Source organism: Antedon bifida, chromosome 5 (assembly GCF_963402885.1).
Source record: "Antedon bifida chromosome 5, ecAntBifi1.1, whole genome shotgun sequence".
NCBI classification, from domain to species: domain Eukaryota; kingdom Metazoa; phylum Echinodermata; class Crinoidea; order Comatulida; family Antedonidae; genus Antedon; species Antedon bifida.
The window spans coordinates 23,715,970-23,739,937 of record NC_136230.1 but is presented as its reverse complement, the minus strand read 5'-3'; the positions used below and the strand labels follow the sequence as shown (position 1 = coordinate 23,739,937).

At 32.2% G+C, this 23,968-nt stretch overlaps 2 protein-coding genes across 5 annotated transcripts; both read right to left on the bottom strand.

Annotated features, from left to right (window-relative positions):
* Window positions 1–231: 231 nt before the first annotated feature.
* Window positions 232–5,628, bottom strand: LOC144842232 (uncharacterized). 2 transcript variants are annotated; one of them, XM_078698643.1, is made up of 7 exons: window positions 5,394–5,628; window positions 4,522–4,827; window positions 3,611–4,003; window positions 2,815–3,300; window positions 2,099–2,290; window positions 1,555–1,650; window positions 232–477 (listed from the first exon to the last, which is right to left on the bottom strand). In XM_078698643.1, the coding sequence occupies exons 1-6, from the start codon at window positions 5,428–5,430 to the stop codon at window positions 1,565–1,567; spliced, it is 1,500 nt and encodes a 499-aa protein (XP_078554769.1). In that variant the 5' UTR covers window positions 5,431–5,628; the 3' UTR covers window positions 232–477; window positions 1,555–1,564. The 2 variants fall into 2 exon arrangements, with proteins under 2 accessions (XP_078554769.1, XP_078554768.1); XM_078698642.1 differs by lacking the exon at window positions 232–477 and having other exon boundaries at window positions 598–1,650.
* Window positions 5,628–21,317, bottom strand: LOC144842234 (carboxypeptidase B-like). 3 transcript variants are annotated; one of them, XM_078698645.1, is made up of 13 exons: window positions 21,300–21,317; window positions 20,744–20,936; window positions 17,913–17,997; window positions 17,160–17,273; window positions 16,747–16,848; window positions 15,658–15,759; window positions 15,336–15,446; window positions 14,845–15,015; window positions 13,856–13,955; window positions 12,040–12,251; window positions 10,893–10,977; window positions 10,178–10,355; window positions 5,628–6,710 (listed from the first exon to the last, which is right to left on the bottom strand). In XM_078698645.1, the coding sequence occupies exons 2-13, from the start codon at window positions 20,839–20,841 to the stop codon at window positions 6,626–6,628; spliced, it is 1,443 nt and encodes a 480-aa protein (XP_078554771.1). In that variant the 5' UTR covers window positions 20,842–20,936; window positions 21,300–21,317; the 3' UTR covers window positions 5,628–6,625. The 3 variants fall into 3 exon arrangements, with proteins under 3 accessions (XP_078554771.1, XP_078554772.1, XP_078554770.1); XM_078698646.1 differs by lacking the exon at window positions 21,300–21,317 and having other exon boundaries at window positions 10,178–10,349; window positions 20,744–21,072; XM_078698644.1 differs by lacking the exon at window positions 21,300–21,317 and having other exon boundaries at window positions 20,744–21,069.
* Window positions 21,318–23,968: the final 2,651 nt, after the last annotated feature.

Below are 23,968 nucleotides of genomic sequence, written 5' to 3'. Positions count from 1 at the left end.
ATGGACGGTGTCATATTCTTGCGGTGCTTGCTTCCCAGACATTGACACATGATGGTGATTCTGTATTCAACTATTATTTTCAACACCAGAGCTTTTGTACCACATTTAGAGTATCACAGACGTATGTTTGCTTACACTTGTATTGTGCGTGATCAATCAAAATATGCCAAAAAACAGACATTCATTTTAAATTACAAATATTTGTATTTCTATTGTTTCAAAACATGCTTCTTGTTAATTTGTATACCATTTAAAATTCTATGAATTCCGGACTCGTGTTGCTTGATCAATTCCATTATGTTGCACTAGCAATTAATACAATTTTGAAAATGTTTTGTATGTAAATGTCAGCATGATGCTTCTTCGTAACAAGCTTAGCCTAACATCCACGACAAGGCGAGCACCTGTAGTTAGGTTTCTTCTTTTACCAGGAAGAATCATGTTTAAGAGTGCTGACACCATAAACATGAAAGAATACTGGGAATCACAAAGAAAGATTAGACTAATTGAGATTGAGAGTAAAATTACTCTATTGTATTATAAAGATTGTTGATAACATTCAATCATAAATTTACTTCATACTTCTCGCGACCTCGGGGGTTAATAGACATTTCTCGCAAAGCGCGAAAATTTCTAGTAAACACACTTTTTAAATAAATCGTAACATAAATGTTGAATTTGTTTCTTCAAAATAACTAAACATTTTGGCAAATTTAAACCTAAGGCATGTCAAATTAGCAATTGAAATGACAGGTACCTATCCTTGTATGTTAACAGTGAAAACTCATGAGGTAGATTTTGCTACGTCACAGCAATTTACGACGACGGATGTACAGCGAGCGCGTGCGGCGATATCTTAAATCTCGCAATTATTCTGAAATCATATGTACATCCATAGTACGTTGTCAAAATTATGGTTCTCTTTAAAATTGTCCCTTAATAGTTGCCACTTAAGTTAAAATAACACATTCCCTCATGATATAACTAAAAATCGGCTGACATATATGCACATTTTTTACAAATGAAAATATAGTTGTTTATAATAGCGTCCTATATTTAAAACAAACTATAATAGAAAAAATTATTTCAGTAATAAAAACTTAAAGTTGTAAAAAAGGAATCATTAATTCTAGAGCTTCCACTAATTTTGCATTACGCATAAATACACAGCAGCTCACTAACAGTGACGTCTGTATTCCCAGACAATCCTTTAGCTTCAATGCTCCATCCCCCTTCAATTCTCTTCCTTTAAATATGCTATATGCTATAAATCTTACTCTTCCTTAAAAATCATCTCTTTCAAATGGCCAAATTTTAATTTGAAGTACCATTTAAAGATTTATATATTAAATATATAAATGTTATTATTTTTTAATTATATTTAAATTGTATTGTTCTGAAGGTCCCTAATAATCAGCTTCGGCTGGATTGAAACAAATAAAATAAATGCTGTGGTTTAATCGATATGACCCTCTAAACTAGAACATATAAAGAATAATGTGCATTATTTAAAAACTACCATAAAGTTTAAAATAATAAAACAATATATGTCACCTATAAATGTTCAAGTTGTAGAACTCTGCCTACCAAGAGAGGGCGCTATGTCAATTATCCAATATTCCACTAGGGAGGTAATCACTTGTTTATGATCTGAAGAAACAAACAAATAAAACTATAGAAGCAACATATCCCACTAAATCTCTTACTTACATTTTTATTATTCATATTATACCAACCCTTTTCATGGAAGCAACTCTCTAGGATTTATATTTATTGTAGTGCCACAATTAAAAATTCCATCATGCTATATATTACTCTTCCTTAAATACCATGGCAAGCCATGAAGGGAGGATTATTATGGGATGTAAGGGGAAGAAGAATTTGGGGATTCAATTAATAAAAGAGATAGAAAGTGAACTGGCATATATCTTGTTTGAGTATTTATATATAATAGTTTAACCATCACATTGGCGTCCAAGATATTCAATTCTATCCAACATTTCGCCATTTCAGAGTTAGTGACGGTCTTATAAAACTGTTTAGGCCTGTAGAGCTTATATCTCTGAAAATGAAGAGAAGTAAACAACAATAATTTTACCTGGTAAAGCGTCTGACTGTCGATAACTGTCCAGCACTGCCCTCGCTCGGTTGTTATCAAGCAATAACAACCATTTCTTGATAGAGACCAGCATTTCAAACGTGGGTGTGGTTTGTTGATAATGTTGGATATCATCAAAGACCTGTATTAGAATTACTCGTAATCTTTCCAACTCATCAAAACCTACTTTATCTATAAAAAAAAAATAGAAAAATGAACAGTAATATAATTTTAGAGTTATACAACAGTATACATTTGATATAGTGGTTTTAAGTGGTTTATGGACAGTGGTTTGGTTTTTAACATAGACATATTGAAAGAGTTATGAAATTGCGATTTTAGAAAGTCACGTGGGGTGCACACCAGCCATTTTTGTGACCAACTATGCCTATGTATATTGGGACATGTTTTTAAATCAAAGGACTCAACTTCATACTCTACATAAAAATAGTTGGACACAAAAATGGCTTCTAATTCATTCAAAGTCGTAACTCTTTCTATTTATGGCTCTGGTTTTTAAATTGTTATACCGCTCTCTATTGTTTGGTTGCACTTTGCACACATTTTTAACAGTAAATTAAAAACATAATAATAATAGGTGATCTTTTAATGGCATCTAAATATAAGGAGTAAACAGAGAGTGAATGCCACCAGTTTATTTATATTATCTAAAAACCATGACATCTTAATACTGGGTATTTAAGATAAATGTTTACCTTTATTTTCTTGTTGAAATATGTCCCACATCGAGTCAAAAAATGCAATAATTTCATCTTTACTCTTCTCAAAACATTTTAGACTTAGCTCTTTTAATTTTTCTTCATCAAAAACTTGCCTTTCTGCTTTTTCTTTCCTTAGATAAAATTGCCTTTTTTTCTTTCTTAGTTTACGTCTTTGATTCTTAGTTAATTTGACAGCATTATCTTTCGGTTTTGTCTTGTTTACTTCAGTTGTTCGTTGCTCATCCTCTTTACAACTGCTTCCAGATTCTTCTAGTTCTTTATATCGTTCTTCAAAACAAATTTGTGTTGTTGAAGGTTCTACATTTTGATCAATGACAACTGAGGATGACTCTGTCAGTGAGGTACTCTCTGTCAATGGTTCTAACTGTTTTACATTGGATGCTTGATCAGTGCAAGAGGTGCCTTCTGAATACAGTTCATTGCTAACAGAAGCAGCTTTAATATCACCAACTTGACACCCTGAAACAAAATATTAATTCAATTTTCCTATTTTTCTTTTTATCAAAGTAATAAAAATAAATTCATTTAAGCAAAGTAAAAAAAAACTTGTACTTGGAGAGCCAGTTGTAAAAATTGAATTCACAAGAGGGGTGATTTCTACAGCACCAGTCCATTAGTATAATTATGTATGCGTAATTATTATTAAGATACTTACACATACTGTACATTATTATAGTTACCAAGTAATGGACTGGTGCTGTAGAATTTACAATAAAATTAGGGGTTACCACTCTCGTGAAAAAAAAAACAATAATGATATATTCATTACCTGTATTTATAGGAATCCGATTACATGTTTCTGGTAAATCATCGCCAATATTTTCTGGTTCAGTCACTAAAGTGAATCTTGCTTTGAAGAAATCATTCCATACTTGTGCGAGTGAGTGAGCCTCATTCTTTAAGTCAGCTCTAACTGAAGCTATCTTGGCTTCTTTGTTATTTTTTTTCCTAGTAAACTTCTCTTCAGATTTCTCTGACTGAGCTGAATCTGGCGCAGGTATTGGTGTTGGTACTTCTGATATATCTTCCGTAGTCCTCAAGTTTCCATCAGGTATTGGTATAATTGGTGTTGGTACTTCTGATACATTTTCAGTTACCTTTCCTTCATCTTTCCTGACTCGGTGACGCCGCTTTCTTTTCCTTTGTCGCTTTTTTGGTTCAACTAAAATAGTGCATTGTTTAATATCATAGTTTGGTTTGATAATACAGTATTAGGGATAGGGCTAATAAAGGTACTGTAGGTGTATTACATGATGTCACCACCATCGAACTGTGTACATACAAATTTGAACACAGACTCTTTTCACCAGACTCTTTTTTTCAGTTGGTTGGCGGAGCTGGAAGCTGTTGGTCCCGATCATTTTAAAATTTAGGCTCGACCAATATCTATGCAATTTTTGTATTAACTACAGACATAACTAAACATGTTGGTGATGGATTATCCACAATGCACATCGTCATATTCCATGCCATACCCATTGTTTAAAATATAGATGCTGATTCCAGATATGTTTTTAATAGCCCTCTATGTTTGGATGTTTTATTTTGTAAAAATCATAGCACCCTCTATGGTTTGGCCAAGCTTTCATAAATCTGGGACATCTCGAGATGTACACTTTTAATGGGGGTTTGCATTTAAACTCAATGACTTAACAATTGATTTAAATACTATTTACTTACTATTATTACTATTGTCTGTAGAATCACTTTCACATGACTCTGAAATTTCTCTTGTAACCTCTAACCCCTCAATGGGCAGACTGGCTTGGTAAATTCTTTCATAGCTTTTAGCAGAAACTTTCTTTTTCTTAGATGGTACATTCGTTTCATTGGTGGTAATAATAATATCATCTTTTATGTCATTCTGCAACTCATCTTCTGCCACATTTGCCTCATATTTATATTCGCATCTTTTATAGTTATGAGGCTCTTTAGGTTTTTCTTTCAGACGTGTTTTGAGTTTTTCAAGAACATAGTTTACGAAAGCTAAAGAACACAAAATGGTTACTATAGAGCATCAATCAGTTATTACTTTAGTTAGTCATTCAAATCTACGCCTGGTATGGTAGGCTCTGGCTAATTAAATAATGTATTTGATATCATTTATTTTATCTTTATTATTTTATAGATTAAATACGATGATGGATCAGTAGTTGTTTGATGTCGACATGTTTATAATAATCAAACCTCTCTAGCTAGAGTAAGTAGGCCTAGAAGAGTAGAGAACAGGCTTAGGCTAGTAGTAGTAGTAGTAGTAGTAGGAATACCACCACTCTAGGCTAGCTAGCATATATCTGCATATAGGCATACTTACCTAGGCTAGCTGTTACAGACTCAGTCAGCAGATCATGTCGGTCGCATTTTTTTCGAATCGGTCGCCTACCTAGCCTAGCTAGCCTTATTTAGCCTACCTACCTAGGCTAGGCAAGACCTACGCATACACAAGCCTAGTAGGCCTATCTGCTGCTAGGCTAATAATTAATAGTTTATAACAAATACTATTAAGTTTTGGATTATTTTAATCATAAAAGCTAGCCTATAACTGTACTTACTCTGTTTACGACGTTTTGAATCGATCTCACAATCCATCACAATTATTTCATGTTTCGCGGGGTAGTCTCAAAACAAGAAACCCCAGGTCTCTGCGGACCATGCCACAAACGAAAAAGAAATATAAGTTACGAACTGGCACGATCGTTTGTAAATAATAAAAAGTGCGACGGCTATTAAACTTTGTTTATCTTTTGATAGTCGAATCGAAATTAAAACCACACCATTGATCAATTTGAATATATTGTTTATTTATTCAATAATCAAGATTAGTTTTATAATGAATAAGGTAGGATAGCGCCATAGCCTCAGCAGGCCAAATTTGATTTGACTAGATATTAACTCATTGATATAAAGAAAAACAAATAGACCTACCTAGTCATGATTCTAATCATTATTAGGCCGTATAAAAGCAAAATATGATATTTGCATGATTTAAACGCAATGGCTTTAAAGACATCAACCGTATACCCGTCATTTAATTAAAAATTAAGTTATATATAAAAATTATAATATTAATAATATACCTGTAATAATATCATGCTATATAGTAAATAAAAGTAAATATAACCTAGTTCTAGCCCATATAATAGTTACAGTAAAAACAGTTTTTTTAAAAATTAAGATAAACGCAAACAATAATAGATAAATGAAATCAACTGTCAAAATGAAAACAAATGGTCACTTTCATGATTTTATCATGGTTTTATATTGCCAACCCACTGTTGTGAGTCAATCAATCAATCGATTGATTTCAATCGTTCTTGCAGTTTAAACTGAATTACAACAATTGTTAAAATGTATAAAAACAGCAAAATTGGATAAACATCAACATTTCAACAACTTTTTTTTTAATGTAATTCTTGTTCTTTGTCCTAGAGTCTGAGCATCAATTAATCTAAACACAACTAGCAGTCTCGACCAATGGACGGTCACCATCTAATTAATTAATGATGACCTATCCTGACTGCGAATTGTTCTAAAAAATAGAGTTTTCGAAAAAAAATATCCGTCCAACATAGACGAATGCCGACTAAAGAGAAATTAAAAGGCGATCAATCTCAATTGAAATGTACCGCTTTACGTTTTATTGTTATTTTCCTTTCTGTGTCTTATATATAATGTTTTGTTTGTTTAGGAAATAAATGTTGATTTTGATTGATTGATTGATTGATTGAATTACAATTACAGTATATTGGTTCAAGAGACTAATAATATCACTACAAAATACATTTTAGATACACTGCAATAGCAAATAAACAAAACAGCACAGAAGAGATGACGAATGGTTGATAGACGTCGCATCATTATGATCAAGGCTATACAAAATTTAAAAAGACAAAAATATAGTGATTAGGTTTACTTTTTAGGAATCATGTCTCTGTCAGCTAGTTGTTTTTCTTGTTCCTTGTTCATGTATTTTATTTATTTTTTATCATTTTGATAATAAATGAAATGAAATGTAAACAGAAATTGGTGGTTATTGTGATGTCCATGGTGGTGTACGCATGCATGAAGTTAGACAAATGTGTTGGATTATGAGGGGTTGTTGAAAATGGGGAAATTTTTGTCCACCAGAATGGGAAGTGGTGGCGCTATATCGTGTCCAAAATGGAGAAATTTCTGTCCAGGATGGGAAAGTGCTGTGTCTAAAATAGGGAAGCTGTCCAAAACAGAGAAATCCGATTTATCCAAAATGGGGAAATTTCTGTCCAGAATAGGGAAGTACTGTGTCTAAAATAGGGAAGCTGTCCAATATAGAGAAATCCGATTTGTCCAAAATGGGGAAATTTCTGTCCAGGATGGGGAAGTGCTGTGTCCAAAATAGGGGAGCTGTCCAATAAAGAGAAATCCGATTTGTCCAACATGGAGAGATTTCTGTCCAGGATGAGGAAGTTCTGTGTCTAAAATAGGGAAGCTGTCCAATGTAGAGAAGGCAAAACATTAAAGATGTATTGTCACTTGAAACACAAAAAATGAAAAAAAAAATATTCTAAATTTAAATTGGCCATATCAAAGTAATATTAAAGTTATTCACTTTAAGTCGAAAATTCGAGCCAAAAACAACAAGTTTACGTAATTAACAGTTAAATTAATTTGATCACATTTCGTCTGGAAAATCGTCACGAGCGAAAGTAAACAAAGATTTCAAACCACGAGTATGCATTATGCATGATGCTAATTAGGATTGTTTACAACTCGTCGCGGTTGAGAAGGTGTTTTCACACATATCACGAGGAAGTTTTATGATTATGCATACAGAGTAGCCAAACAAGCGCGTTGCATTATGAGATATGTTTTGATTGAAAACTTTTGACTGGAAGTCAAAGTTATTTTTTGAACAAAAAGAACGTCTGTATTTCGGTTAAATTGTTTTTTTTTCGACTAATTTTTGGTGAAAGTTAATAACTATTATGATACTTCAAAAGCCCCCTCCTTTTTTTCGAAATAGTAAAACAATTTTTTTTTGAATTAGTCAAAGGGACAATACATCTTTAAAAAACATAAGAAACTTTTTTGTTTTAAAAATTTAATAAAGTTAACTACCAATGTACACTTCTAACTAAGTTACAAAATGTACACAATAATAACAGTACTATGTTAACACATAAGTTAATATATTTTTTAACATATTTCTCCCGTTTTTCGTGACTTACACTGGTTGCCTGTAGTTCAGCGCATTCGTTTTAAAATCCTGTTGCTGACATATAAGGCCATCAACGGATGTGCTCCAGCCTACATATGTGACATCATTACTCCGTCAACCAACTCTTCGCTTCGTTCATCCTGCAGACTTCTTCTAAAACCTGGACCCCGTTCCAGAACTCGGTTTTACGGTGATCGTGCTTTCGCTGTCGCAGCCCCAAAACTCTGGAACACTCTACCCCTCGAAATACGCTCATCAAAATCTGTTATCACATTTAAAACTAAACTCAAAACTCATCTCTTCAGAGAAGCATAATCACACGCTACTACTTGCACAGATCTTGGAAACACAGCGCTTTGAAACCTTTGTCTCTTGCGCTTTATAAATGTTATTTATTATTATTATTATTATTATTAAGTAAATTTGAAGTGGAAAAGTGTTTTATTAATTAAAGATGTATTGTCCCTTTCACTAATTCCAAAAAAATAAAAAATAACAGATTTCGAAAAAAGGTGGGTCATTTTGAAGTATCATAATAGTTATTAACTTTCACCAAAAATGTGTTGAAAAAAAATCATTTAACTGAAATACAGACGTTTTTGTGTTTAAAAAATAACTTTGACTTCCAGTCAAAGTTTTCGATCAAAACATATCCCATAATGAAACGCGCTTGTTTGGCTACTCTGTATGCATAATCATAAAACTTCCTCACGATCTGTGTGAAAATACCTTCTCAACCGTGACGAGTTGTAAACAATCATAATTAGCATATGCATAATGCGTACTCGTGGTTTAAAATCTTTGTTTACTTTCGCTCGCAACGATTTTCAAGACGAAATGTAATCAAACTAATTTACCTGTTAATTACGTAATCTTGTTGCTTTTGGCTCGAATTTTCGACTTAAAGTGAATAACTTTAATATTACTTTGATATGGCCAATTTAAATTTAGAATATTTTGACCTTCATTTTTTTGTGTTTCAAGGGACAATACATCTTTAAATAATTAACACCGTTATCAGTTATTTTTAAGTATAATAAACATTTAGTGAGTGATAATTATAGTTCCAATTTACCTCTAATGTAAATTTTCACTGAATCTATAAATTTATCTAACGTTAAAAACTACAGTATATTATATTAAGTAGTACACCGGCACCGCCATTATTATACCACATCAAGTAAGAGTACAGAATATTTATTAATATAATACAGGTTGTCACTTTCCTTCTTTTTATCCTTTTCCTTTTTTTTCTTTTTTTTTCGACCACAGACCACGGGTTAATCTACCGTCCCATGCAGTAATTCCAAATGGAATTTCGAACACATGATGGAATCCTTGAGTTATTATAGTAACTAATCAAAGCACACGCCGAATAATTAATTTCCTGCTATAAACAAAGTTGACGACGAATCGTGCAATATTTGGCCTAATTTTTCTCATTGTACAATAATATATGTGTGTTGACATATTAGTAACATAGTATTAATTAGTGCTTTAATTGCGTTATTTCCGACTCCAAATAGGCATAGTTTAAGGCTAATAATTATGTTGATATTCAATATGATTTCAGCCAGTGCTTCACTTTTTATATCTATCATTCTGTCAGGTTTATCAATTTATCATGCTCGATTAGATTTATTTTTTTGGTTAAATTTCTCTCAAAAACTTTGTGTCAATACAAATGTTATTAGTGAGCAACTATTCTATCAATGTGTATTAAAACCAACATAAGTAAAACAATCACTATTTGTAGTTGAATGACAAGTCCTTATTCTGGATAAAATATTTCCCTATTCTGGACAGAAATTTCCCCATTTTGGGCAAAATTCACCACACCTATTGAAATTTTCAAACCTCAACACAACATTATGATGTAGCTGTGGTCTGAACATAATATTATATTAAAACTATAGTGTACCATCTGTTCAGGCGGTTATTATTTCAGCTCAGCATCTGTTCCAACGTGATCCAAAGCCAGGAATTTTTGTTTGCCAGGATATTGTTTTTCAAAATTCTCTCTTATTTTACTGCTTTACACTATAGCATAAGTACTGCGTTAATTCAAATGTTGATTTATAAATTCTTTCTATAGCCATTTTATTTATATTTATGAGGCTCTTTAAGTTTATCACTAACCTGATTAAATGTTTGCCGATTTCTTTAAATCCTTCTAATGTTTCTATTCCGGTAGGTTCAATTTGATCTTCGGGAAGAAAGAACCCGTATGTACCAGTATCACGCAGTTCAATTCCATACGAATATTTAATTCCAGCAACAGCATATGTCCAATCGCAGGAACAACCCGTTACTGTAGCTTTAAACATTAATACATTTTGTTTACTAAAATACAGTAGAACTAAACCGTTATTCAGGGGACGTGCACTTTCCCACGAAACGAGGGGCAGTATGCCAACCCAAAAGACATTAGGCCTAATATTAATTTATATCGTTATTAAAACAAACAATGGATATCATAATATTTATAATACTTTTTATGTGTTGATAGTTTTCATTGTTGGCTACTAAATTGTCCATTCTTCTCAATTTCTTGAATCAAGATCAATATTGTTCATTTTGGTATATTTTTTTTTTCCTTTGAAAAGCCCTCTTAATGCGAGGGGGTTGGGTCCCGAAAGTGTCACCTCAATAGGGGTTCTCTATTATTAATTGTCGATTGATATTATGAAAGAAGCGGGTTTGTCAGTTTGGATATATACCAAAAACCAATACAATAACTCAGGCTGAGTTATTTACCCGGGTTTCTTAGGCACAGTTATTGCTAACTTTGGTGGGTATAAGAAGCAACTTAGCAGAGAAAATAACTAAGCCCCAACGAATGGAAAATACTTACAAATCAGACTTGGAACTGGTCCTGATCTGTATTTGGTTCCGTTGACAGATTCTATTGCTTGGCTTACCTTATCAGAGAGATTTTGCTATGAGAATAAAGTGATACGATCCCAATTAATGCATTAATTAGTTATTATTAAGGTCAGGTGAACAAAACATTTCTATTGTTCAATAACTATCGATCTACAGTTTCATATTATTTGGGTTTTTTTAAAATAAGCAATAGGGCCTATGTGCACAAATGTAAATTTTTTTTTTCTAAATTGAAGAAAATAAATAAATGTGTCGCAAAAAATGTTACCAGATGACCACATATAGGTAATATAACTACTATTAAATATATAATATTAAATTAGTGAAATATACTTCAGATTTTCATTTTCTCGCTATATCAACAAGGCCAAATACATGGCTGCAGTCGCGTGCTCAAGTTAGTGTTTACCGACCAACCGACCGACCGACTGACCGACCGACATAGTGAGCTAAAAATTATCCGCCGCCTACCCACATTGGTTTTTTTTTATTGTGATGAATAAAATGAATTACATATAGGCCTAGCCAATCATTTAGAGGCTATTTGGAGGCTATTGTATTAGCCGATTTGCGTTCGGTGTCATGTCTAACAACAAACTACGTGTCTATTTCATTTTAAGCGACAGGCAGGTCAATTCACATAGTAAACCTTAGTAACCTAACCCTTTAAAATAATCTCTCTCTATGAAAAAAGACACACGATATCGACGGAGGTTCAACCGTTGTCTTCCGATTTAAAGCTGAATCACTAGCCATATACTAGGTGCCTTGAAAACATGTGGTTTGAAGGAAGAAATGTATACTAATAAGCAGTAACCAATGTGAGAGGAAGATTGGAGTAAGCAGAAAAAAACTTGCGGATACTAATATTTATTTTCTTTTTTAATTCATGCGCACCAAACATCGAGTTACTCGCCAATTACACAGATTCGATGAATAAACTGTTTTATAATTGATCGTGTTCATAAACTCATTTTAGGAATAGGGATGAATGAAGTTGAAAGAGTGAGTTACAACCCTGGCACTAAGTCAGGATTGAACTATGTACCTGAAAGGCAAGCACGTTTAATAACCACTAACTACAGCACCACTAGGCCTACTCGTAGTGAACTCACCAGATCTTCATAGTCAGATATGTTATCTTTAGTCCAGCACCAAGGGAAAATGATCATTTGACCATAACTGTGTACAGAAAGATAGGCATCAATATACGAATGTTCCATTAAGAAGTTTGCAATGTTTCGTATTTCCACTTCCGAAAAGGGTTTTAATCCAGGGTAGGAATTCAAACAAAACGTTTCATTGGTGTCCTTGTTTACTCGTAACGCTACAAAATACAATTCAAGTGGAGAAATATTTAGTGTACGTTATAACAAAAGTCTTAATGGAAATGTGCTAAAACACAAAAAAAAAATAATCCGATTGATTAATATAAAAAGGTACTATACAAAAATAAAACTTTCATTATAAAAATACATAACAAAGTATTAAAACGTGAAAATGAATATATAAAGAAATAAAAACACACCATTAAACACATACCGTAGAATTAAAGATGTATTATCCCTTTGACTAATTCCAAAAAATAAAAAAAATTTTTTAAAAGTGGGTAATTTTGAAGTATCATAATAGTTATTAACTTTTACAAAAAAAAAGTCGGAAAAAAAATCATTTAACTGAAATAGAGACGTTTTTTTTTTTTCAAAAAATAACTTTGACTTCCAGTTTTCGATCAAAACATATCTCATATGCAACGCGCTTGTTTGGCTACTCTGTATGCATAATCGTAAAACTTCCTCGCTATCTGTGTGAAAACATCTTCTCAACCGTGAAGAGTTGTAAACAATCCTAATTAGCATCATGCATAATGCATACTCGTGGTTGAAATCTTTGTTTACATTCGCTCGCGACGAGTTTCCAGACGAAATTTAATCAAATTATTTACCTGTTAATTACGTAAACTTTTTGGCTCCAATTTTCGACTTAAAGTGAACAACTTTAATATTACTTTGATATGGCCAATTTAAATTTAGAATATTTTTACCTTATTTTTTTGTGTTTCAAGGGACAATACATCTTTAATATAATTAACAATAACACTGCAACTTACAATATTAAGTGAAAATAAATATAAGTGTGTAATTCAAACTTCTCATGCATTCTTTTCAGTAATCAGTAAAATTGTATTTTATTAGTATACATTTTTGAAAATGCATTTACTCAATACAAACATTATGAAAAACGTTATAATCGTTAAATTAATTTTTGTTTAATCGTAAAAATCGCAGAACAATTCTCCTAGAAAATAAACCTAGCGAGAATTGCTATTGTCCACATTGAAATTCATATTTTAATGTTAAAAAAATATTATCTAACAATCAAATAATTAATTATAATTGTTGGTCGTTTAATTTAGGCTACTGGGATCAACAGATTCCTATTCAGAATAAAAATAAATAGATAAATAGATAGATAAATTAATTGTTCCCCAAAAACATGAAAAATGAAGATTAATAAAATCAGATTTTGAATATGCCATTGAATAAAGTTTTTTTAAATCACTTCCGCGGGAAAAATTGTTTTCACTTAGGCCTATAAAAAGTGGTTAAATTAAACTAAAAACCAAAACTCATTTAATTTTCTGACAGCCAATTTGACTTTTTTTGCTTTAAATTACTTTTTCAGGTAAACAATTTTGTTTTTCGATCAAATTTTTTGTCAAAGTGAATACAAATTATGGAAAATCAAAATGGCATATTCAACAAAAAAAGTAGGCCTAATAGTATCGAGAGACATTAATTTGATAAATACAACAGTTTTTAAATTTTCTTCCATTTCTTCAATACGTATGTAAATTGTTATTTATATATTGTACCATGTATCTTATATTTTGGATTTCATTGAAATATAATATACGGTATAAATTATTACCTTCCCATTTAAAGTCCCAGTTTCGATTAGGATCTACACCGATGCATGTTGTGCCTTCGTTAACAGAACGTGTCTTTCGCCAATACAATGCTTCCCATACCTACAGAAAGGGAAAGAAAAAATAGTGGCGGTTTGGGTGGCTAGGTGAGAGTGAGATATCTTAAACTGTTCCATTTAAAAGATGCTGTACACATAAATGCCAAGTTATTCTACTAATTTGTAAATCATTTATTTTATGAATTTCATATGTCGAATTTATTAAACAATGTCCAATAATCAAGTTTGTATTATCTTACAGCATGTTCTTCCAGTTAAGCTCCATATCGACGCCGTTGAATTCTATTATTATTATTATTTTTATTATGATTTTCTATTGTATAAAAAACGGCGCTGTCTTTCTTTAGGTGAAACGGGAATGTTGCTTTTAGCATTCCATTACGATACTGAGATCTCAATAATTTATTTCTGATTCTGGCCCCTACTTGGAATGAGCTAAGATGCATTGAAAATTCATCTTCTTCGTAATAATTTTGTTAAATTTTTGTTCGATTTCCATGTATTTTTAAATTAAAATTTATAGGGATAGAATTTCGGTAACTAGCACTAATAATAAGTAAGCCTGTTTTACACTAGACGAATTTATTTGCGCGAATTATTGAACGTGTGAATATACACATGCGTATTCTTACTTTCCATCCAAATCTCTTTCTGCGAGGAATTTTATAGCTACTTGAGATTTTTGTTTCAATAAAATTATTCTTCGAATATTTTCTACTTTTGCGAAGCTAAAATTTGCGTAACAAATCAGAGACTAAGACTATAAATCTATATATACACTATTTGGTTATGACGCGTTCATGAGCACTCAGTTGAATTGAACAATTTCAACAGACACGCGATGAAAATGAAATCGCAGCTATTCGGGGTTTTTTTCAATGGATTCACGCGACTAAATTCGCCTAGTGGAAAACAGGCTTTAAAATACGCACCTCCTCCTCAACATCCGCATCCGTTTTGAAAAACTGTCTAATGGTTGTAGCATTTTCCAGCGGTTTCATTGCAAATTCATATCCATCGATATTCACAACCGGGAGTATATACCAGATTAGTCCATCTACTAATTCGGTTGCAACGTCATCATTACCATATTCCTCCAATAACTGTAATGAAAGCAAATCATTTAAAGGAGTAATTAAAAGGTGTGATTGGATTGCAACCACGTATTATACTGTACATGGTTTCACGAACAATTTAGGCACATGTGTATTACCTCTTTCTATCGCAATCATACGACGTAGGATGTTTTTTAGATGCTATAACATTGTCTATCATATTGATTTTATCATTCACTTGACTCTGTATAGTTTACTCTGTTATCACATTCTCATATGTTCATCTTTTCTCTGTTTTCACCAGTCAACCTCGGCTAACTGGGTTTTGTTTTGCATAACACTCAATGAAGGGTAGGGTTTGTATTTACCTGCTGTATAATAAAGACCATTGTTGCAGGAGAGATTTTTTCTCGAGCATGAATGCCACCCTCAATCCATATTCCTGACTTTTCATTTTGATCTCGAACATTTGATGTAATCTGTATTTAAAATAATTAAAAATGTGTACTTATTGGACATATATAGCTATGAAATATGGTCACAATTTAGAAATGTAAAACAAACAAACTTAAAGCAAAGAAAGAAAGAAAGAAAGAAAGGAACAAAAGAAAGAAAGATGGACAGAAAGAAACAAAGAAAGAATGAAAGAAGGAAAGAAAGAGAGAAGGAAAAAACCCAAATAATATATACCTTCATAACATACATATCTCGACCTTCGAATGTTCTTCCGATGGTAAACATTGATGCAATATTTTCATATCTTTTCTCTAGGATTCTCAACCAATCAATCATCTACATATTAAAAATGAATGATACACTATCAACATAATCACATTGACCTGGTTTAATAGTGTACAAGTGTCACCCTCTACATCGCAAGCGAAGACATACTGTCACATTTGACCTTTAAATTGTGTCTGTATTCTGTAAAACTCAGTTTGAATATTGTATTTTACATTATGCTGTTAGATTATTTTAAGTAGGGAAATGAAAAGAAAAGTAAATAAAATGTTTCAATTTTTACTTTATGTAAAATTGCTGTCAGTTCAGTTTTGAAGTTGAATCATGAGTAACTACCCGAAAGCCTCATCCTGCCGCATAAATATAGTTCGAAATTTCGACATACTATTTTAGGTTTGTTTTGTTTTTTTTTTGCTATGTCGAATATTATATTAATGTGGCAGAATTAGGCTTTAGTTTAGTAACAAACTAACAGCACCGATATATAATATAAGATAATTTTAGTATTATATATTGGATTAGAATACGGGTTATGGTTAGTGTCAGGAGGACAACACCGAAGGTCTAAGCCTGTTTTCCACTAGTGGAATTTATTCGCGCGATTACATGTTTTGCAGAGAAAAAAATAATTGCGCTACCCGTTCCACTCCAAGAGTGAATAGCTGCGATTTTCATCAATCCATCCCTCACGTGTCTGAGCTTTTCGATTAACACTCATGGCTTTTTCCATAGCTCTGATTGGTTGCGCAATTTTTCGCTTTAAAAAAAGTAGAAGCAATTCTAACTACCAATTTCGCTGAAGCGAAAACTCAAGGAAATATAATTCGTCGCAGAAAGAGATTTGGAAGATGAAAAGATAAATACGCATGCGTATAATAAAGCTGATACTTTCGATTCGCGCGAACAAATTCGACTGGTTGAGAACAGGCTTAACATTCAAGCCTTTTCACATATCAACTCCATCAATATTGTAAGACATGAGTCGCTCTCATTAAGCTCAGAATCGACAATAGATTGGGTCTTTAGGTGACCTCTTACCTCGTTATAAATATGGTATCTAGTATGATCATATTCATCCTCGACCATCACATCACGTCGCTTTCGTATTTTCTCAATAAGAGATTCTTCAACATTTTCAACCTGATTGAAGTGAAAACGATACTTTATGTGATGGATACTCCTTTGCTTTTAAACACCAATTAAACATTTTTAAATTGGGACTACATTATAAAATACAAAATAAAAATCGTCTTTAAATTGAATTATATGATTTATTTTATTTCAAATATAAATCAAATATAATCTACCTAAAAAGAAATAAATTCATAATTCTTTGAACGTGACTTGGGATTAAGTATTGGTATTTAAGACAAGTAGAGATAATGTTTTACATGCTTATGACATTCAATAACTAACATCATATTTCAAATGGATGGCAGATGTTTTCTTACAATGTACGGAATGTCAGCTGACTTTAAATCGTCTGTGAATGAATCGAAGCTGTGGTCATTCAAAACAATATCGACGGGAGTGTCTAGAATTCCAGCAGAACGTAAGAATATTACCTGATGAAATAATTTATATTAAAATGAAATGTAATTATTATTAATAAATATCATAAAGTATACTTAGTACACACGATCCTTCCGAAAATAGAATGAGACTAATCTTAACCAGACACTATGGACAGCAAAAGAACTGGAGCAATTTAAAAAAAAGAACAAATTATAGGTTTAATAATATTATTGATAATATCGGTGATGGTGAAACGTTGGTCATTACATAATGAGCATGCAAAGTGATAATAAAGATGATGTCAATGTAAAATGACAATAACAATAAGAAGCAAGGATTCATGATAACCTATAAGAAGTAGGCCTAAGGATTCATAGTTGATAGTCTTGGTTTCCGGTCCCGCTTTGTATTTTTAAACCCTATCCATCTTACTTTATATTTTATTATTATGAATTATTATAATAATTTTTTTTTACTGTTTGATTGATTGGACCTTTCTGGAGTAAAACTGAATAAAAACTGAGTATTTTTTTTTTAAACAGTACTTTAATAATAATTCGAACCGTGAACTTAACCTTTTCTTTTCTAAGTAATAAGACTTGCTTTTTCTGCATTAAAAAAAAATAGATGACAGCGGTGCTGGTGGTAATGGTGAAGATACAGATGATTGATAAAGTCTATTACTCTACCTTGTTTTCTCCATACGCCTCTTCTAGTGCGGTCAAAGTTATGACGTGCTCATCGGAAGACGGAACAACACGGATAAATCGATGTCTAAAATTAAAAAAAAGGGTTATTATTGAATTGAAACTAATGAATAATTATAGATTGAATAAACTCTCTAATGTATCTCCTTAATTGTATTTTTCTTCAGTGCATTTGATAATTTCCCTCCCCCACCCTTTATTTTGAACCACTTAGGTGATTTAAAAATAATGCTAATATTCTGTATTTTATGTAAATAATCTAATTATTAGACTTAATTAATGTTTCCAACCTAATGTTTTCTTTATATATATACTTCCCTCAAAGAAGATTTTTTCATACCAAGATATTTAAGAAACTATAGTAGACCATGTAATAATAACTATAACTATAACACCAAATATTTTTGAATAAGTAATCTGGGGTCTCTATCATACAAACCTCATGGTTTCCTGAGACTCCATTTCATTATTTTCTTGAAACATTGTACATACTATTTCTGTTGTTTGTGATTTGATTAATAATTATATTTGTATTTGTAAATTCACCATGATTTAATAATAGCTTCAATTGAAAAAATCAAATGTAGTTACTCTTTAATATATAATGTTCTTCCGTTGATATAGAGTGTGTTAATGTAATACTTATACTGGAGAATACATTATGTAAAAGTAGTGAATTGATGAATGAATCAAACCTTTCTATAGCAATAAAGCAATATAAAAGGGGCTAATTATATATCATCAAACCGTCTTGTATTTGAACAACTTGTAAATACGTTGCTGGCCTTGATTTTGATATACAAATCGCACCTTTTATAAACGTAATGTTGATGATACACTACCATACTGTTCACACCTTTTGCAGAATTTGCTTTTTAGCTCTGCATCTTCGTACGTGTTTTTTTGATGAAGATGCTTTATCACAGCACAAGTTTCTGGATAAATTTTTAAAATGTTCACCTGAATGTCGAGTCAGTAAAAAGTCGCTATTGGCCAAACTTAGGCAATATACTAAAATGAAGCATTCCTTTAAAAAAAAAAAATCGAACATTCGACATTGATATGCTCCTCTCGGCCGACTTTAAGAAATAATATTGATATGGCATTCAGTGTAGGTATAACGTTTTCTGAGTAGTAATGTGTAAATAATTTCAAAAGCATATCATTCAAAATGAACATAGTGAAACTGCCATGAACTACAATATGCCTCTCATGAAAACATATTGAATAAAATACTTTACACAAAGCGAACTGAATCTTTATTATCAGACGTTGAATGTTAATTATACAATAGTTTGCTAGTTGTCTTTTTCATGCTCTTTTTAATGTTTTTTTTCTAGGTATGTGTTTTTTAATGTTTGATTACTACCGTATACAATGTACATTAATGTTAAAGTTTTTATATTTGTAAAATTGTACTCATTTCAACCTTTGGCTGCCTGTACGATTTCTTTGAATGAATAGATATACCTTGAATAATTAATAATAAAGTGGTATGGAAAGCAATTATCAAATTCATAACCATAGGTCTTCTTCTTCCCTAGAAATAGATGCAATATGAATTATTATTTTTTTTTTAAACGCACTACAAATTAATTTAGATATATTTTCAATTAAAATTTCTAGAAGCCATTAAATTAATGAACTTACTTTCAGAAGGGAAATTATAAAACGAAATGACGTAACTCATTATAGAACGGACAAATTAGTGATAAGTGATATTCATCTTCTATATTCTTGTGACATAATTTACATTATTCTGTTTTCTTTTAAAACCTCTACCATCTACACATTTCAACCTTAATATCAAGAATACCTAGGTGAAATTTGGTTAAAAATTGTCAGCGAGAAAATTTTCTATATGAATTGTTTGTTTAAATTTGGTAAAATAACGCTTTTCTTAGTTGAAACAAATAGCATTGATATAAAATTCTAATCCTGTCCAAGTTTAAAAGTATGTACCATTGCAATATGTTAACTAGAGCTAAATTTGTGTCTACCAAGTTCACCTTGTACTGAGCAAAAGTTGGGGCATGTTTTCCTACTCTCAACAGATATCGACAAAACTTATCAATTACAGTGTCCAATACAGATATCTTGAAAACTGCAGATTTCAGAACCAAATATAGACCTAAGGTGATAGTGATAGGTAAAATTTTAGCATAAAAAATAAAATTAAAAATATTATTAACAGTAACAGTAACACGAGAGATATTCGCATGTATTTTTCCATCAGAATATTTTGGACGTTTATAGGTTTTTTGACGTTTGTAAAAAGTACCACCAAGGATTCCCTTTCCTGTACAATTATCATTTTATTTATATTCCCAACATAAACATAACACTTCACACCATCTACTCGCTGTCGAGTTTATCCCGTATTCAAACACAATGCTCCCTGTTGGCTTACTATTTTTTAGGTGATTAAAAAAAAGGCAGGAGTCACTTATTATTTTAACGCGCACGTATAAACGACGTCTCATAGTTATTTTACATAATTGGCGATATAAAGCTATTTTCTTTGAGATAACGACTTAATTCATACTTTGACGACATTCTTATAAACCACATAATTAACTGCATCTTCAGCAAGGATAATAAAACAAAACATTATACTAATATACTAATTCATTTTAGTAGGCTTCTGACGATGGCCTATTCTAACCATGGAGTTATATATAATTAGACACATCCATACCATGGCCTAACTATGGAGGTATAGCCTAACCAACATTGGCCTAGTACTACTAGTAGTAGTTTGGTCACATCTGAACAGAAAAGTTAGAACTAGAATTAATGTCAAATTATCTTACCGTGATATTGTTTGTACCCCTTCTTCTTTTGACCTTGCCCCTTGAAGAAACACAAGCAAAGCAGTAATATTGAACATCCATTGACAATAAACTTTCATCGTATCGCCTTTTCAGAATCAACAATATTAAAGGACAACTAGGTCTCTAGTCAACAATGCTCGATCGGGGCTGTCAACTCTAAGATTACTTGGCTCTGTGAACAACCGATTTGTAAAATCATTTTTTGAAGCGATCTTATTTAAATGACATACCCGTGGATTTTAAAAGGGAATGCACTACGGATTCAAATACGGTATGCTTCGGGAATACCTGTCCGGAAGGTTTTTTTTAAGAGTGTGGGACAGTCATGTGTTGGCTATAACTTTATACACATAACCGTAAGTCGACATAATGGCATAGAGGCCTTGAAATAAAACGTACAGTACAACTATTAGGCCTATAAAAAACAAAAACGTTTACTGGAAAGCGTCCAACGTTTGACCAAATTTGCTGGTTAGACGAACATAATGCGTCTTGTAGCCGACCTAAAATATGGAGGTTTCGTGGTTATGTATACCTTATTTTTCTATGAAATCATACATGAGGAATTTATTCAGTAGGCCTAAACAAGTTTTATAATACTATCCGTGTAGCCCTTGTGCTCACGGAAATGATTTGTGTTTCAATAACTTGCTTTAATACCAACAAGCGGATACAGGGTCTTGATAGATAGTTAGGGTTAAAAACAACATTGTTTTTTTTTTTTCTCTTTTGTGGTTAACCACCACCTTTATTTATTCAATATTTCATACATATTTCGTTCACATTTCATTTTCATACATTAAATTTCCGTTTTCTACTTTTTTCGTTATTTTCTGATTTTTACTCTTTTAACCTTTATACATATAGTGTTTTGATTATATGCATACATAAACCATAAAAATCTACACTTCATTTTGTACATGATATAATACTGTACATTTTAAAATACAAATATGGATACCACTTATAAGTTACAACATTGTTTGGCCAAACCTGGAAACATTTTTTAAAGGTTTGGTGCTGATTTTCCCTAACTAAGAACTTCTGCACTTCATTTAACAATCCTAGATGCGTCAAATACCAAATACCAACCTCCGGCCTCATGGATCGACAACAATGATCTATAAAACGTTACTGCATGACTACAGTAGTTGTCGTAATTAGGCCTATCCGTATTAGTCTATATATATATATCTATATAATTATTTCATCTCAATTCCAACGCGTCTGGTATATATCTCAGTGGCTAATGTTGCACTTACATTAAAGAAGATAACATTACCATTACATAGGGTAAGTGAAAGGTTAATATCACTCTACCCTACATTTGCAATTAAACGAAACCATTATCTATAAACATTATGCTATTCAAATACTGAATTGTGTCTTCATGGTGTCTACTATTTTTTTAAACACCAATAATCTAACGTCATGACTAAAAATAAAACATAAGCATGTCTAACATCCTTGAATAATTACAAAGATGGTATCTAAAATAATGTGCCCCTTGTGTACTGTCAAAGATTATTTTTGGCCTAATGACAATTGCAAGTAATGAAGCGTGTTCATTTGCAAATCTCATTAGTGCAAATACAGTTATGACCTGTATTTGACCCTTGTACATTTAATGTTTTAAATGTATAAGTTAAGCTGGTGGACGACGCTGATGGGATGGATGATTGACGACCAGAGGCTTAACTCGCCGAGGCAGACCAGAGAAGAAAATTAACTTGTTAAGCTATTTATTTAATTAAGCATAGAAGCATTGATCAAACGAACCAGAGTTCTGAGACGTACAGTACTTCGCTCGTGATCGGCACTATTTATAGGCCTACACATTCGTAGATAACGCCGATCAGAGATCCGAAAGCATTAAACCACACACGTGTGTGAACGCACTATATAAGTTAAACTGATCTCGGACTGACTGTATTTAACTTCGATAGAAGAATGATGCATGCGTAAACATGTTAGCTAGGGATGTTTAATAGGCGTATTGTCTATGGATTAACATCGTTCCTCTTCCCATATCGGATTCGCTACTGTTAAATTAATATAGTGCTGCTAAAATCGCTAATGTTACATTTGGATGAAATAAGATTATTTTAGTATTGGTACACCATCAATCAATATGATCTGGAAAGTATAAAAATAAAAAAAGATTGTAACTAATAGATGCGTCCACATTGAAATGATACCAGATATCAAGGAAGTATTGTGTCGATCTTGGCCGCAAACAATATTTTAGGCAATGATTATTATAAAAATTAACATTGTATCGTTCAAATAAACTGGCAAACCGCAATATTCAACAAACTGATCGGGTGAATGAAAACATTTAGCCCAAGTTTCTCATACACGTCGCAAGTTTTTAGAACGAATTACCAGTGACATCTTATAATAAAAATAATTGATTGGTACTGCATGCACTTTTACTGTATATCATTGGCACACTTATTTTTTTTAAGAAAACGTGTAAATATTGATGAAATATTAAGGTGCCCTTATGTCGACATGGAACTCGACTCAATTGTTTTGACATAAGCCCTCGGAGCAACTGTTGTAACGCAACTGACCTCACTGTACTGACAGGAAAAACAAAAACATCGACATAAGCTTGTTGCTTTCAGTTGTCAATGTTCTATTTTTTCCAGAACTGAATACTTCGTCGAATCGAGTCACGCGTGCAGTATAGGTAACTGCGACCATACGACTGTGGCCGTATTCACCAATCACACTTAAGTGAGATATTTCCCTTAAATCCTAAGAATTTCCCTTAAATCAAGAAAAATAATATTAAGGGTTTCACTTAAGTGGTATTCACAAGGGGTTTAAGGTTAAACCCTTAAATTGGTCTATTTTCCCCATACCTTTTAAGGGACCTCAGAGGTCCCTTAAAGGTTCCCTTTACTATTCAGTACCTTGGTTGTGCTGACGATTCTGTATGTGCGAGTACTATGCCTACATGCCCAGTAACTAGCCTAGGATTCATGTTTGGTTTGAGTAACATCTAGACCATACTACGAATCGCGTCGTGTGCGCCGTAAGAAACTAACGACTAGTTACAATCAGTTCCAACATAAGTTCCTTTCAGTTGCTCAACATTTCGACATAAGCCCTCCCGCGCAACTAGTTCCTTTCAGTTGAGTTGAGTTCCGTGTCGACATAAGGGCCTCTAATTACATTTTTTTAACGATTTGCTTA